Source organism: Lontra canadensis, unplaced genomic scaffold (assembly GCF_010015895.1).
Source record: "Lontra canadensis isolate GAN:19392208 unplaced genomic scaffold, GSC_riverotter_1.0 scaffold10, whole genome shotgun sequence".
Taxonomy (NCBI): Eukaryota; Metazoa; Chordata; class Mammalia; order Carnivora; family Mustelidae; genus Lontra; species Lontra canadensis.
In genome coordinates this window covers 6883851-6901495 of record NW_022631004.1, presented here as the reverse complement: position 1 = coordinate 6901495, position 17645 = coordinate 6883851, and the positions used below count along the sequence as shown (strand labels likewise).

The 17645-nt window shown below is 40.0% G+C and overlaps 1 protein-coding gene across 8 annotated transcripts in view; it reads left to right on the top strand.

Annotated features, from left to right (window-relative positions):
* DCLK2 (doublecortin like kinase 2) overlaps positions 1–17645 on the top strand; it is a 143697-nt gene that overhangs the window by 82742 nt on the left and 43310 nt on the right. For 5 of the 8 annotated variants that reach the window (XR_004382421.1, XM_032855542.1, XM_032855541.1 and 2 more), the window contains exons 3-6: positions 4583–4685; positions 7868–7969; positions 8835–8885; positions 12511–12605. Coding sequence is in view for 6 of the 8 variants with exons in the window: in XM_032855542.1 (XP_032711433.1) it covers positions 4583–4685; positions 7868–7969; positions 8835–8885; positions 12511–12605 (351 nt within the window). In the remaining 2 variants the exon portion in view is untranslated. The remainder of the gene's footprint in view (positions 1–4582; positions 4686–7867; positions 7970–8834; positions 8886–12510; positions 12606–17645) is intronic. The other 3 variants (XR_004382422.1, XM_032855544.1, XM_032855543.1) reach the window with 1 other exon arrangement.

Sequence of the window (17645 nt, the reverse complement as noted above, 5' to 3'; positions counted from 1 at the left end):
ACACAGAACTGGAACTTGCTCATCCCTCTTCTGCAGATAGTATCTCAGCTGACGTTTAATCATTTTCATCAACTTGCTTCACTGCTGGTGTTCTGTTTCTGGTGCATTTTAACTTTACAGTTTAGTGAAACATAATAGGGACAGTCTAAACGGTCCATGTCTGTATTGTGAAAAATGTGAACAGATGTGTATTTTAAATCAGCAGCAGTAGAGGGAGAGAATATTTCCAATTGTTCCTTATTTACTCATTATCAGTACACTCTAGTTTTCCATATCATCTGTGTTCATATTGATTTTCTTCTCTTGACTAGTCTGATGCAACCCCATGACAGAGTAACAATGCCAGCTTAAAAGGTTTTGATTTTTCTAAAATAATATATGGACTGGATAACTTCTTTCATTTTAGAACCAAGAATTTCTGTCACATGTAGACTGTGGGATCCTGAGTCCACCCTTAGTGCTGCTTGTGGGGACATCATTGTTTCCCCCTCAGGACAGTATACCAGATTATTCGGGTGTGGTGAGGTACAGGCAGAGGGTTTAGGGCCAGAACCCGGACTGGGGGTTGGGCTCCTCTTTTGGTTAGAGACCCTACACGGTACAGTTTCTATAAATAGGACCCTTTGCTGGGGACACAGAAGTGATCAAGTCAGACCTGTTCTTTTCCTTTCAGAGTGGAGGCATAGGTGTTCACTAAACTAATAACAAAGAACTCCCCACAACCCCATATTGCAATTTTACATCTTTTCTTCCTCCTCTAACCTGCTGTACCTCCTCCCCCAGCCTCAGTTTCAGCTGATGACTTTGTTTCAGTTTTCTCAGTGAAGTAGGAAGTAATCAGAAAACGTCCAAACACCACACCACCATATGTCCTCACCTAGCAGCTTCCACCTGGCTTCCTTTACTGGGGAAGACTGACTGTAGTCTCATGTGAGGCCAGTCCCATCTGCACTCTGCTCCCATCTCCTCTCTCTTACAAAGAATCAGAGCTCCTGCAGGATTCCCCTTTCTTTCTTGCATCACCATTTTTTTCCTACTAGGTCATTTCAGTAGCATAGTAGAGTATTTTTTCCCTCATCTTAACAAATTCTGCCAACCACGAACTCTACCTCCTCTTTGTGCCATCTTCCCATTCCTATGACCTACTTTATCAGTCAGAGCTCCTTAAAAGAGTCATCTATGTCTCCAGTTCTTCTGCTCTCCTGTAGTAAAACTCTCCAATTAGACTTTCTCTTCAACAACTCCACTAAAACTATTTTTCATCTTTGAGATCCCACAAATCTCTATGTTGCTGATTCAGTGGCCACTTCTCAATCTTCATCATACTTAGCCTGTTGATAACATTAACCCAGGTGAATGCTCTCTCCTCCCTCCTCTTTGAAACACTTTCTTAACTTGGTTTCCACCATGCTACAAACTCTTGTTTTTCTTCCTCCCATACTGGTTGCTCCTTTTCAATCTTCTTTGCTGGATTTGCTTTTTCTGCTTGGCCTTGTAATATTACTTTGCTTCAGAACTCAGGCTTTAGATCTTTTCCTTATGTTTGTTCATTGCCATAATTGATCTCAAGATTTTAAATACCATCCATATGCTGGTGAGTCCCAAATTTATATCTCCCAGCCCTGATTTCGCCCATGACATTCAGATTTGTGTATGTCCAACTTTCCAACCAACACCTCCACTTGGATGTTTAATAGGCATTCACAGTTAATGTTCCAAATCTGAATTCATGAGCACCCTTTCTACACTAAACTTGTCCATTATCTTGTGTTCTACCCTGTCAGAGTTCATGACAACCCTATCTTTAGTGGCTCAAACCAGACACCCTGAGCCATCATATTCTTCTCTCTTCTTTCATATCCCCATATCCAAAGGGTAGTGTAGTCCCCTCACTTCCTCCACTGCCAACACCTTTGCACAAACCATTCTTTTTTTTTTTAATTTCTTTTCAGTGTTCCAGAATTCACTGTTTATGCACCACACCCAGTGCTCCATGCAATACGTGCCCTCCATAATACCCACCACCAGGCTCACCCAACCTCTCCTAGCTCCCTCCAAAACCCTCAGTTTGTTTCTCAGAGTCCACAGTTTCTTGTGGTTTGTCTCCCCCTCCGATTTCCCCCAATTCATTTTTCCTTTCCTTCTCCTAATGTCCTCCATTAATGTTATTCCTTGTGCTCCATAACTGAAACCATATGATAATTGACTCTCCCTGCTTGACTTATTTCACTCAGCATAATCTCCTCCAGTCCCGTCCATGTTAATACAAAAGTTGGGTATTCATCCTTTCTGATGGAGACACAATACTCCATTGTATATATGGACCGTATCTTCTTTATCCATTCGTTTGTTGAAGGGCATCTTGGTTCCAACACCTTTGCACAAGCCATTCTAATCTCTTGCCTGATGTAGCAAGAGCCTTTAATGCTTTCTACCCTTGCCCTTTTGTTACAGTCTATTATGAGCACAGTGTGATCCCGTTAAAAGGGACATCGCATTGTGACAGTCTTCTGCTCTGAAGCCTCTGATGGTTTTCCATCTCAGAGTAAAGCCAAAGTCCATACCAGTGGCTGACAGGGCCCTGTGTCATCTGCTCTCCTTCCCCTTACTTCTCTGATCCATTCTTCTCCTCTTTTGCTGTATTCCAGGACTGTTTCTTGTGAACGTGCTAAGCCTGATATCTTCACAGTGTTTTCCCTTATTCTGTGCTCTCTGCCTAGAACACTTTGCCCACATGCTTGTTCCTTGGTCTCTTTTAATATTTTGCCCAAATGTCATCTTAATGTGAGGCCTTCCCTGACCACCCTGTTTAGTACTGTAGCACCCATCCCACACATTCACAGTTCCTGTTTCTGCTTTATCTTTCTCCATACCCCTTACCACCTTTTTATATTGCATTAATTTACTCACAGATTTTATTGTGCTGCTTTTTACACTTGCTTCATGAGAGTAGGATCATTTTATTTCTTTACTGATGTTTCTGTAGCACCTAGAACGGTGCCTGGCACATCATAAATGCTCAGTACAAATTTGTTGAATAAAAGGAGACAAGAGTTGTTTAATATTATGTGAGGTATGTCAGCATCCCGACTCAAAATACATGTTTGTTTAAATCCGTTGTGTAACTTATTCATTTTATACCTACCATTCCTTGAGAGTAGTATTTGAGGCAAATATGAACCTATTTGATAGTTATATAATTGGCTAACTATTTAACCAAATACGTATTCATTGGCTAGAACCTGAGTTGAAGGGAGGCAGACATCTTATGGAAACTGTGTTTGGAAAGCCAATTTATACTGACAGGTGAAATCATTAAAAGATTGACTAGAAGATCTAAATTGAACTGCTGTAGAGAAAAACAAAACAAAAACACCTGGATTTATTACAGTCCCTAGACTTGTTAAGTACTTTTATTCTATATAATAAGCAACTTAATTGTTTACTTTGGCATTTAGTCAAATACCAACAAATTTAGTACCAGATGAAATATATCCTTGTAATAAAATCAATAGCTCAGATCCTAGGTACTAGAACAGTGATTCAAAAAAAAAAAAAACTTTAGGGGCGCCTGGGTGGTTCAGTGGGTTGAATCCTCTGCCTTCGGCTCAGGTCGTGGTCTTGGGGTCCTGGGATCGAGCCCCGCGTTGGGCTCTCTGCTCAGCGGGGAGCCTGCTTCCTCCTCTCTCTTTCTGCCTGCCTCTCTGCCTACTTGTGATCTCTGTCAGGTGGATAGATGGAATCTTTAAAAAAAAAAAAAACCTTTATTATTAGGAAAAGAGTATTTAAAAAAAAAATCACATAGCCAGTTGAAAAACGGGTAAACGGAATCTACCTATGTCCAAAGTCCAGGAGGATAGTTCTTATAATCCCTGGCGGGAAGGAATGAATGTGCTCACTGCCGTGAATCCGGTTTCTGTGGAATCTGAAACTGATACTGTGTGTGTGTGTTGGGGGCTAGGGAGAGGGGTTGAAAAAAGAATAGGAAATTAAAACTATCCGTTCAGGTACAGGACTTTGGAAGGGCTCTGAGGCTTCCTCTGATCTTAATGATGACGTTGGTGATGGAGATGCGTGTTAACACATTGAGCCTTTAGATGCCCAGCACTATTCCAGGCAGGTTTCATGCGTTATTCCCCAAACAACCTACAGTGCACTGGACCAAAGGTACAGAGAAGTCATGCCCAGGGTGACACATCTGGGAAGGGGGACACTGAGGAAGGGTAGAAATGAAGAAATTAGACTGAGAACAGAGACCTCCATCAGCCTCAGCCCTGCAACCCATTAATAGGGGAAGAAAACACATTGCTTTGTGTGAATGTCCTCGACTCCACTTGTGAAATGGAAATGTTGATGCCAGCTATGAACTCCTCATTCTGTTGTGCTGAGGTCAGGGAAAGTGTGTGGAAGTGCTCTATAAAGAGTCAAGTGCTTGGAAATGTAGTGGGATTTTAAATTGCTTTTCACTCCAACACAATATTATAGATTAGGCTTGCAAATGCAATGAATTTTGCTTTTTCTTTCACTTCTAATGTTTCTAATATATCTCTTAGACGTGATTTTTTTTTACCTTTCTTTTTAGGTTACTTGTCTGCAAGACTTTTTTGGTGATGACGATGTTTTTATTGCTTGTGGGCCTGAAAAATTCCGTTATGCCCAAGATGACTTCGTCCTGGATCACAGTGGTGAGGCAATTCTTTGACCGTCCTAGTAATCCTGAAACCGAGCTTCGGGGTTTAGTCAGATGACCCTTGCTAAGTGGTCTGGCATGGTGAATAAAGAGGACATTGGTGGTATTCTTTTTGAACTAATGAAAGTAGAGAATAAAATGAAAACATTAGCCTAGTTGTTAAAAAATCTAATTCAAGTAGTTTTAATTTTTTTAGACTAAAATGAGTTGTCTCTTGACTGCGTTGTTTTGCCTCTGAAATGGATTTCCTGCCTATTTCAGAACAGTGGCTGGCTGTGCCACCTTAAAGATATGGGTTATATTGAATCTGAAATGGTTAGTTATCCATTTTCTGTGTTCATAACGAGATATGTAAAAGGTAATAATTAAATTGTTAATCATGGTTGTCTTGGCTTTCTTTTTACCTCGTTGTTTGCAACTTAAAAAAAAAACATGCATTGTTCGTATATGCAGAAAAAAATAAAGCTATTTTCATTAATAGAATGAGAAAATCCCTTTCTCCAATGTATGGAGTTTTCAACTTTATAGCAATAACCTTAGTGATTTCAGGTGTTACTGATTCTGGGAAAATTGCTTTACTTTTTCGTCTTGAATTAATTTAAACCTATTATAGTAATAGTGATTATTTTAGCTGATAGTAAAGTCAACTTCCTCTTAAAAGGAGGTAAAATCATACAGACATAACATTTCACACAGGAGATCGATGTAAAAGATAAAGTCTCGCTCTTTAATTTCATGAGTGAGGAGAGTTGGCCTTTCAAAAATTAGACTGACGGTAGTCCCTTTCCAGTTGTAGTGATTCTGACCATCCAGAATTAGAGAAACACGTCACCAAATAAATCCTGTGATCCATAAACTTGTTAAAATTCAAGATGATATGTTTTGTGGTACCAAACTTCCTTGAGTAATTCTTTCCTGTTAAACTATGTCGGTTACTTTGGAGATAATTTATCTGCTTTGTGCTTGGGGCTCATTTATCTATACTTTTTGGTTTTGTTTCATTTTTTTCACTGCTGCCAAGTTTCACTGAGGGTTTCTGTACTGTCTTATATTCTGTTGGCCTGGCCCTGATTTTAACTTGTAATACCACTAGAAAGAATCACAGAGAATGTCCTGTTATATTGTGTGTGTGAATGCTCTCCCCTGTTCCCATGATGATTAAGTCTGATTGAAATGTGCATTTGCATTATCATCTGTATTTTACATGTTTCTTGATTATAGCTTAATCTCATTTCATAGTATTTCTTTGATGCCAACCAATATTATTAAAATTGAAAGTTGAGACACTGAAACACGATATCTTCTACGTTATGAAGTTAATTTGGGTCGCAACAAAATATTTACTGAGCACGTACTACGTATGTCCCAGGCATTGTTCTCCGTGCTTTGTGTGCATGTTGTAAATTTACTAATCTAGTTTTATTATTCATGGTTTTTGTTGTTAGCTACCAGTGGGCTCCAATAGTGAAAGGTGGGTGTAAGTTACTGACTTTTTCCCTCTCAGTTGCCAGTTACTCAGCCTTCTGCCAATGGAGGATAACTGGCTTTTTCATAAGATTTTGTGAGGATTAAGTGAGACAGTATATATAAAGCAGTTAGAAGGGTCCCTGATGTATGTGCTTCACTTTCGTTATTATAAACATCATTATTATACCTTCACCAGCAGGTCATGAAATTAAACTTGTTTTGGCCACTGTTGCATTTATTTGGAGAAAAAGGTGTGTATTTTTTTTTAAAGATTTTATTTATTTATTTGACAGCGAGAGAGATCACAAGTAAGGACAGAGGCAGGCAGTGGGGGAGGAGGAATCAGGCTCCCCACTGAGCAGAGAGCCGATGCCACCAATGCCGGTCTTGATCCCAGGACCCTGAGATCGGGACCTGAGCAGAAGGCAGAGGCTTAACCCACTGAGCCACCTAGGCGCCCCTGTGTATGTTTTTTTTAACCAGTTATTTAACTTGTGTTTAATCTTAATAAAGTCCTTACTTTCTATCCTTTTAGGATTCTGACAACATCTTGCATTAAAGATTCATTAAAATGCTAAATACAATCTTCCCCAAGTAACAGAATCCTGCTTCAAGAACTGACCTCAGGACTGGCTGAGAGTCCTAAATCTAGGGTGTGGTTCTAAGCTGTAGTTGTTGGTTTTCTGGATTTACACTTGTGCTCATGAAAGAGTGGCAGTGCCTTTAAGACGTTTCTGTCTAACACACACCCCTCCTTTCAACAACAGAATACTGTTTAACATCCACAATGCTAATTAACTAAACTGAAGTTGCTCCAGCCCCTTCTGAGTGAGGTTTTGATTAGGGTCTTTCAAATGCTAACTAGCCTCCCCTGGTGTGTATTTTCCTGATTAGTGGACTTCACATGTTAATTTATTGCCCGGAGGTATACATTAAACCCAACCCACGTTGTAATCTTACGTCATAAGTTGAAGTATTTTAACGTAAATGACAGACAGTAGGTTATCTGATTTAATCCTTATAACAAGCCTACCAAGCAGATGCAGAATTTATTCTGATCCCAATTTCATAGGGGAAATAACGGAGCCTTAGACCCTGACCAAGCTCCCCTAGTTAGCAAAATCAGATTCAAGATTCATTCAAAATCTGCATGGCTCCCAAACCCATGTTCTTAATTATTCAAATTAGCACTGATTATTTTAGCTGTAATTACTTCTGGTACTCTAAATGCTGTTTTATTTGATGATTTATGGAAAAACCAAAGTTATTGTTGGAAGCTAGTTTCCTCATTTTCGATCCTCTATACTTAGGGAAGGTGGAAAATAAGATGGTAAGGAGTCCCCTACCCTTTCAAAATAAGATTATCAGGGAGTTTGGACAGAATAAAATTGTGGCCTTTTGCTACCAATACTACTGACCGAAAAAGGAAGCTGCACATGTTCAGACGGGGCTCTACGTGTGTGATCAAGTTAGGACATTGGGATTTCCCTATTCAGTGCGAACTCTGCTGGAGCAATGAGCTTGTCTACAAGATGCCTAGCCTAACTAAAGACAACCTCGGGTGTACTTTTGGGACAATTGCTTTGTATATTGAAGTTGTTTAACAATAATGGGAAAATGATCAGGTGTTCGCTCTCTGGCAGTAAACTGCATACACGTGTGATCAGTATTTTAACCAGATTTAGTTAATGCACTTTCTCTCCTTTCTAGAATGCCGCGTCTTGAAGTCCTCTTATTCTCGCTCCTCAGCTGTCAAGTATTCTGGATCTAAGAGCCCTGGGCCCTCCCGACGCAGCAAATCGCCAGCTTCAGGTACTCATTCTCCTTCAGTTCCTTTAATTGTTACGAACTAGCAGTCTTTCCCATGTTTGCATGCAGCCAGGTTCCAAACGACACGTAGATGACATGATTCTTAAAACAAAAAATTTGAGTCTGTTGCTCAAAGTTGTCATAGATCTGCTAAGACGCTTGTTTGTTTTATTCTCACACATTTTCTCAAGAACAGTCTGTATCTAGAACCTTCTGGTATTTATGTGGAAGTGTTTTGCATTTGGACCATAACGTACTGTATTTTTAACTTCGTGCTGTATGATTGTGGATATTTTTCTTCTCTTATTGGTTTAAAATATACATTGGACACAGAATGTGTTTTCTCGATAAGTTTCATAGGCTTTTCCTTTTTCAAGCAATTTAATAGTAGCAGTGATTATTATTGGAAATTGGTACTTATTTAAGAGTCAGACTTACCTGTAATTAAGTTTCTTTCAGGTTCTAAACCTATAGATCTGTGATAATTTTGACTGTTTGGGGGCACAATTTTAAAAGCTAGAAACATCTATAAATATCTTGATGTCTTCTACAAGGTTTGTATATAGTAATTTTAAGTAATTTTGCTGATATCCCTTCCTGTTCAGGAGAGGATTATGAAAAACCATGATTTCACAGGTGGGAAATCTAGAACATGTGAAAGTAGGATCAATAAAATTGTGTCAAGCATCAGACCCTCTAAAAGATGGAGTGTTTTGGACATTCTACTTGTCACTGCTTTGCCTTCAGCACCCACCCCACTTTCCTTTGGTCAGGTTGTTATACCCTTTTTGTGTATACGCGTTCAGACCTGCTGAATAACTGCTCTCCTTACTGTCTCCTCCTCTTTGTACTCCCTGAATGTGCACAGTAAAGAGGGGTGGACACCACTCCGGTGCCTACTCTGCAGCCAGATCCCCAGGTGAGCCATGAGGAGAATGGCTTTGTCGCTCTGCTGGGTTTTTGTTTCTGTCTCTTGCCACATTTCTGTTTCCTTTTGCTCCATTTCCATGAACGTATCTGGCTTGTACCAGTGTACATTTGTGCGCTGTGGGATGCTTCACCGTGCATAGAATGCCTCAATGTACCTTCTTTTTAGAGAACCAGTCATTGTCCGAAGATGGCCAAGTGCCTCTCTCTGTGTGTAGTTACAGGACCAAGGGATCGAGGAGGAGTACCACCTCGAAGGGTCTATCTTTTAGTTAATTTTGGAAAACATTTTGTTACTGAAAAAAGCTAAAGTTCATTGGTTATAGGAAAATGACCATAGAAGCAATTAAACTGTTCTGTTCTTACCTTCTTCTCCTTCTGTTCTTACCTTCCTCCCCACCCTTCAGCTAAGAGGCCCAACACTCTTTCTAAAAATATTGATGATATGAATATTTTTAAGTGAAAGCATCTCTCTGCTGTGAAGCTTATTTCAAATTATATTATGCTTCTGTAAAGTATCTCAAACACTAGGAAAGCTAATACAACATGAAATTGGCATAAATACAATTACCTGAGCCTACCATATGGTAAATGTAGATTTTTGTCAGGTTCTTTGCTTTTGTTTTAGCCATAGGTTTTATAGATATTTATCGTATCAGTGAAATAAATAGAATGAGGAGAGTGATTTAAAAATCAGGTATTTTAATGAATCCAATACATACTAAACTAAAAGCATGTATCATAGCCATAATTTTTCTTGCAGACCAATATGTTTGTATAAATAAAGATTTATTCAAATCTTTTTAAATTGAATTTGGAATGCTTAGAAATTGATTCAAGAAATCTTAACATTTCAGGACTCCCAATTTTTAACTAAGTCTGTATTTGCATTTGGGGTAGAGTATTTTAAACTCGCAAGTAGAAGTTGTGAGATATATAAATCACACTTCGGAGTGCAAACAGCTTCTTTATGAGAGATTAAACCCCAAAGTATGTTCACCACATTCCGCAGTTACAAACAAGGGGGTGATTTGTATTTTTGAAAGCCGCATACCCAAAAGCACAACTCACATTTACAGACCTCTAGCTGTGGCATACCTGAGAACATTTAGAAAATGCCGTGGGACAAACTGGAATCTCAAACAGAGGTATTAGCTTTGTAGACAGAACATTGTACCTTTTCAGTCTTGGAAGAGAAGTGCTCTGTAAGTGCGGTCTTCTGGTTGACTGAATTTCACAACAAAACTCTTAGCAAAACAGGCAAATAGTGTGTAAGAAACACGTAGAAATTCATCTGGGTAACATAAGTAGGTAAATATTACTATAACTTGAGTCCTAAAGATGCTCATTTGAGGTTTCTAGCTTGTAAATCTTTCAGAGTCCACCAAGACAGAAGATCTTCTGAACAAACAAGCAAACAAAAAAGCCCAAGTTTATTTCTTTTCTTCCAGTTGAGGGGAGGCATGGATAACAGCCTTCTTCTGGGAGAGAAAGTCGGGGGTTGGTGAAGGAGTGGTACATGACGAGGGTGTGGGTTGGTCGTTGTCTACCCACCAGCTGTGTGAGGGGAGCATGCCCAACATGACCCTGCCCCACTTACCTTTCTAACTAAGATTTGGAAGAAATGGGCAAAGAAGTGAAATTAAGGATTACTCATGAAGGAATATTTTTTTAGAATTTTCCAAATGCTCTGGGAAACTTAGAAACCCAAACATGACTTGGTGTCTCTTTAGGATGAGATTATTTGGAGGGAAATATGGGCATGTAGTTACTGACTCCAGTAAAATCCCTGGCAGTGAGTTTTGTCAAGAAACTTTGTTTAGCGGTGGGTATGTTTTTAGGGAGTTTTGTCTCCTGTCAGGATCACCATTTCCAGGAATTGATTTTTATCCTTTTGTCCCTTTTCTGTCACTGTTCCAAAGTAGCCTCTGCTGTCAGTGTGGATTCTGAGTATCTGTGAAAGCTACTAGCACTTACTGAGTGGAGGCTGGTGACCTGCCTCGGTTGCTGTGTGGAATGAAGGAAAAAAAGGAGTAAAATTCAGTCTCAGCTCACAGCAAGTTGACTAGTTCATTGCCCATAATAATCTCTATTTTATGTGAACTTCTGCCACCAATTCCCTTTCTTTAAAGAGAATTTTTAAAAGAAAACAACATTGAAATTTAACTTAATTGAGAAATAATCAGAACTGTTGGATATCCTAGAAAGTTTCTAATTGCACAGTTCCTTGTGTTGGCCTTGTACTCTAAATATGCACATACATTTGTTATGAAATTATAGATAACAGATCATTGTTTATGCATGGGTGGTTTTAAATTAGAAAAATTAAAGTTTGGTAAGTTAAAAATGACGGGAAAACTTTTTCATCCTTTCCCAGTTTAAAATGAGCAATGCAATAAATAAGCATGACTTCAAACCCAGATACCCTGGTTTATAGGTTATTCATCTAATCACAAATACTTGTTGATCCCAGGACTTTTGCCTCCACTCAAGAACAAGTACTCACTTTTTTGAGTCACCCAGTTAAGACTTTTGCCTCCATATTGTTTTTTTACATTTATTAGCTTCATTTAAAATAATAGTTTTCTGCTTCCTCGTATTTGAAAACAAAAGAAAGAAATGGACTTTGCTTTTCTTTCCATAGAGATGAATGACAGTTTTCATCTTTGGGCAAAGCATTGAAGATTGGTGATAAAAGGGTTTCAAATAAGTCTTAGAAAAATAATTGCACCAGTCCTAAATGTTAATTACCAACTTTGTGAAATGACAGCAGAAATGGATCCAGGTGATAAAGTTAGGAAGAAGCATAAGTCATGCTGAAGTGTTTTACCAGCATTCTCTAGTATAAAATCTGCAAATTTACCCTCCCTTCTAAATAGCAGTGGTCATAATTTTCCTAGCTGTGCTCTAAATTGAGCCTTCAACCTAGGAAGTGTGTGGAAGTTTGGAGGGGGTGCTATTGGAAAACCATCAAGATTTGGTAAATAGTGGGAGAAATTAAACAGTGAGGACAAGAAAATGGAAGGAATTAAGAATGACTACTTTAGATAAAAAGAAAGTTGAAGAGTGCCTTTTATGGCCTTCAAAGAAATAAACAGGTGTTATAAGAAAAATGACAAGTAATTTTCCCTTTCCATAAAGAATATGCTTAGAAAATTTGTTTGGCTTATGTGGAATTGATTTGGGAGAGTGGTAGAACTTCTTGGGTAACCAGGTTGGTATATACCAAGAGTGGATGTTGGAAGTTTCAGGACAGCCTTCCTAGTAAAGTATTACAAACCTACCAGCCATTTCATTTCTCTGCCCGTGCTGGCAGGCAGAATCTATGGACAAGTTCTCATTCACATCTCTAATTCCATAATGTTTTATATATTTGTTTATGTCACTGTTGGAAAGCTATTACTGAAAACAATTCTAGTTTCACTCCTTATCTGTCTGATACTTTGTAATGCAATAAAACACATTATTTTCGCTTTTCACTGATTTGCCATCTGCTTTGAGCTTTAAATGAATCGAAGCTTCATTGGAGCAATGTTGTGCACGTGCTTGTTGTATTTGTGCAATCTGGTTATTTGGGGTTTGAATGACCTCTGTCTCCTTTGTTGTCTCATGGTCAGTTAATGGAACTCCCAGCAGCCAGCTGTCTACTCCTAAATCAACGAAATCTTCTAGCTCTTCTCCAACTAGCCCAGGAAGTCTCAGAGGATTAAAGGTATGAAATGGGATATATGGCATGTTTGTGTGATTTTGTTATTTTGAGTTTCATAGTTTGGTAGTTTAATTTGTTCAGGGGCTTGGGTGTAATAACAAATCAAAAAGGAAAGAGTTCAGGATGTGGAGCTGAGAAGGACCTACCTGCCTTTGAATCCTGTGTCCTTTTTCATCTTGGAATTTGGGTCAACTCACTTAACTCTTCTGACCCCAACTGTTCCCATATCTCAAATGGGAATAGAAGGTTGTGGTTAAGGTTGAACATACTGGGGTAAAGTAAAAGAAGTAGTGGTTTTCCTATTATTATCAAAATGATTTGCCGTGGGAGAGCCTTGGAGAACACTGTAATTCTTTTACAAATCTCATTTTGAATCATGATTTTAATATTGTTAACCTAATTTAGCTTTGCGAAAGCTTGAAATAAGATGACGCACTAGTATGGTACTTACGTACATCTGTAATAACCCAAGAAGATAATGTTCGTTTTGGTGAGAAGTTAGAAATAAATCTTAGGTTTTGACTGTGATAGCCTAGAAATATAAATGGTAACTTAACATGATCAGCAGTTGGTTTAATAGACTTGTTTTGGTTTTTGTTTTTTATTTAATAGGCATTTTGTTTGTTCTTTATTTAATAGGCATAATAGGGAGAAAAATGATGAATGAAGGCAAATTTGCAAAATTTCAACAACATTGATTTCATTTAATAGTTTTTAATAATTTAAATTTATAAGAGAAAATTTGCCTGGTAAAATAGCAGTAAATAACCGAGGTTAAAAATTGGGAAAGTTTCCTTTTGTAGAAACAATCAAATTATCTGCATGGTAGTGTACTCTAAGAATACTGAAGTGTATACAGAAGGCTGTGTATGCATGCATAAATTAACTTATTCTCTTGGTATTTTGGTGACATTGGAAATGTCTTCATTAGGAACACATTCCGCCAAAGTTGGTTGCCTAAACCTTCAGGTATTGTCTGAACAGCTTTCTTTAAGGATGTTGAGAAATCTTTTTCATTAGTAAAATGGATTGTAAGAACCCCAGCACCCCTGGGTGAGTGAGGAATGAGAACCTGCTGAGCCCAGCATCCTGACCCCTTCAGAGCCGTGAGGACTGTGGGCCTGCCACTTCTCCAGGGGTTCCTCGTCCCCCTAATTCTATTTGTCTGTCCTGCCCTGAGAATGTTGGGTGAACATTCAGAGTGAACCTGCATGATTCGCGTGTAAGTGATAGATATCCGAAAGAGAAATTCCTTCCAGAAGAGGATGGCTTGCCTGTTTTTGTGCCTGCTTGCTTATGTACATTGGCAAAAATTGGACTGAGAGTAGCGAGTATGAAGCTCTCACCTACCTCCAAGTGCTAGAAGCTCCTTTATCAAAAGAACCAGATATTTCGAGGTGCTAAAGTGGCTTAGGTCAGTTTATAATATGATTGTAATGGAATTCTAAACTGTCAACCACAAAAAAAGTTACATAAGTTAAAAATCACTAATCAGCCAGGCATTTTCAGCTTTCCCCCAATTTATTGCAGGGGGGAATTTATTGCAGGTTCACTGTTTTTGAGTAACTTTCAAGAGAACTAAAGGAAAAATAATTCAAGTTCATTCATTTCTTTTTTAATTTCAGTTGCGTGTTAAACTAAAAGCAAGTGGCTCTTAGTGCTGGTAACTTTTAACCTCAGGGCAAATCTCACACAGACTTTCCAGCGAGCCACAGTCCTGTCCTCCCCTAGACTGTTGCTCCGGGCAGGGACAGGATACCAAATCCTTTGTTTCCTTGGGGTTTCATTCACTTCCCTCTTTGTTAATCATTCCCATCTTTCTGTCTAGCCCATCTGCAGCTGTGAGCCCAAGATTGTTCCTTTTAATTGTTGCTGCTAGGTCAGTAGGAGCTGCTGGATGCTCAGAGCACCATTCACCCTACACACATGCACACAAACTTGCACTCAATCACGTACACTTCTGGAGTGGAGATGCGTGGAGTTTTCAAAACATGGTAAATTGTCTTATTGCTGAGACATCAGATAAAGCTGTTGTCCTTATGCTGAGTGTATCGGAAATGGTATAGCAACCCCCATCTAGCACAGGGCTCTCTGGAACATGATTAGCGCTCAGAATTCCTTGTGGGGGCCTAAAGAGGTGAAGAAGAGAGATGCTGGTTACAGGTCAGGATAGAAGAGGAGATTCCTGGTAAGATAAAGAGTAGCGGTCTTTCTGCTACACTGGTGGGAGAGTCTGCACTCTGTGAATGGGGAGTTCTCCGTCCTTAGATACACCCTGAAAAGATATATGTGGGGATCTGTGCTCAGAATTAAGACAGCTGGAAGGAAAGTAGCAAGCGCAGAGCTGTTTATTAAGGTGAAAGGACACCCTCACGGTGGGAGAGCAGACGGGTTCCAGGAGGCAGAACCTCCTAAGTTGATCGGATATTCTTGGGTCTTTCGGGGATGGGACCTGCAGTGGGGTGGGTGGTCTCCAGTGGAGGCTGCTCCCAGTCTTTTGGGAGACTCATTCCACAGGATGGGAGAGGTTGTGTTTTACCCTACAGGGTTTGAAGCAGAACCATCCTGGTAGCTTTTCTCCTTTGGGCGGGGCTATACCTGCAATTCTGATGCATTATAACGAGTCTAAAGGTTACCCTGGGGCAGACGGGGAAGAGGAGAGGACTGTGTTCTGCACCCTTGGCTCTTGATATGTCAGCCCCAAGGTCTTAGAAGGCACAAGCTCTGGGTGTTGAGCCCCCGGGCTTCTAATGTGTCTCCGATTTATCACTGTCCTGCCTCCAGCTCCTGTCCCTCTCATTCTCCCCTCAAGTACTGGGGACTCTGCCTCCCAGCATTCCTCCCACCGCTCAGTCTAGCTGCTACCTAACTTTTCCTGACCCTGCCCCCACTCCCTCTCAAACCCACTTTGTGTTCCACCCCACTTGAGGCCTGTGGGCTTCACTCACAGCTGTGAGACCTCCTCTTTGTTTTCTACCATTGTTAAATAAGAACATTTGTTTTTAAAGGACCTCTGAAGTGCTAGGATTATAGTTCTTTAAACTGGCAACAAAACAAAGCAGAACAAAAAGCCCTACTTAGGAAGCAGGGGAGTTCATTTCTCTTCTCACTTTATAGCTGATGTAGAATTACCCAATTTTACATTAAATATTAGCAGCTAAATGAGTCTCTGCCATACCCATCAGCTTTTAGACCACACTGCCCAAGTACTGCCCATTCTCCTGGGTGGGAGACTTATGGAAAGTGCGTCTTCTGACTGTTCCCAGCAGGCCCTGGTATTGGATATTGTTGTGGGGATGAAGACCTGCCTTTGAAATACTGCCGCTTAGTCATGTTACTTACTGTATAAAATACCCTAATTTTGGTGTCAGCGAAAGCTCTAGTCAGCATCTGTCCACATTTGCGTTATTTTCTCAATTCAGTGACATTACAAATGGAGAATTACAGATAATTACCATGGGTTAGTGCTCTGCTTTTTTCTTCCCCTTCATTTAAAATGGCTTATTAAGATCAATTAAGAGGCAGTGTCTGACACTGGAGGACTGTTTTTCGCAGGCAGGAACCATTTATCCTGGTTAGATGCTTTAATGGCTTTGGGGATAGATAATCTTTTTCCAGAGAATCAGAATTGACAAAAGCAAGCAAACCAAGCCAGGACAGCCTGTGTAGGAGATGACACTCCTGTCTCTCTAGGTGCCGGGACACAGCTTCTGCCAGATTATCTATTAGTTTGTTTGTTTGTTTATTTAAGTATCTGGGTTTTACCTAGTAGGAAATTAGGCAAAGTGAAGTCAGAGGGAAGAGGAATTTGATATTCTATCACAATTTTCCTGTGCCAATTTTTGGGAATCAGTTTCGTGTTTTGGTGGGGATGTTGGAAGAACTGAAAAGGAAAACAGGGTCATATTGTGAAGTTTAATCTCTGACCACAGAGTGTCCATGGCTTTTTGTTTGTTTGTTTGTTTGCTCGTTGAAAAAGCACCTCTCCACAAAAAAAGCCCTCATAGTTTCCCCCCATCCTACTGTTGGGGAAGACCCTTCTGCTCTACTCATACACATTTATAAAAGATCATGCTCTTTGAAGGGCTGCGCCCAAGGCAAGAGAGGAAGGAAAGCTTTCCTCATCTGGTGAGTAATTTTTGCAGGATGGGAATGTAAGAAATAGGGTGGCAACCAAGCAGTCAGGGTTCTTTAAACCTAAAACTAATAGACGTTAGGTAACTGAAAGTTCTACCTTGATTATAGTTTTTTGGTTTTGCTAGTTATGTGACACCTACAATGAGAAAACAAAGTCGTCTCAGACGTGCAGTTAGTCTTCATTTTGCAGATGAAGAGATTGAAGTTCAGGGATGTGAAGTGACTTGCTCAGGGTCTCAGTGGCCGCTTGGGATCTCTGACCCTTTCAGGGTCTCTGTCTCTAACCTCTGACTCTTCCCCCATCCCTGGGGAGTCTGTGTCAGTGACTGCAGCTTGGACCTCTCAGAAGGAAGCTTGTATGGTTATTATGGAAAAGCTATGCAGTCTTTCAGGAGGGGAAGCGCTGGGGGTGGCTGGCCAGATACTGAGTATTTGGGTTTAGATATGCATAAATGCTAGAATAAACATAAGTTGAGATATTAGAAATGGAATGGGAGGTGGTGCTTGGGAAAGGTAGAGGTAGTCCTGGGGTGGGGGAGAGGCTAGATGAAGGGAGGTGGAAAGGTAGAGAAGTGCCCAGCACTTCAACCTGACCGCCAAAGGCTTTAGAAAAATAACAAAGTTCACAAGAGGTTAGGGTTATTGGTTTTCTTTGGAAGCCAACAATGGAACTGAGTATTGTTAAGATTGTCATAGGCCTGAACAAGGTAGTGTTGTCCAGGCTCAGCAAACATATGGGTTCCTGGATATGAGATGATGTTACGTGGTGGGCCTGGCATGGAACCCCCATTGCGAGCATAGTTGCATAGCTGGGATTTGAAAACAGAGCCCATCCTTACTTATCACCATTATTAACCCCTAAGGACACAGTGAGAAAGCAAGGACAGTCTGTTAAATAGATGATTG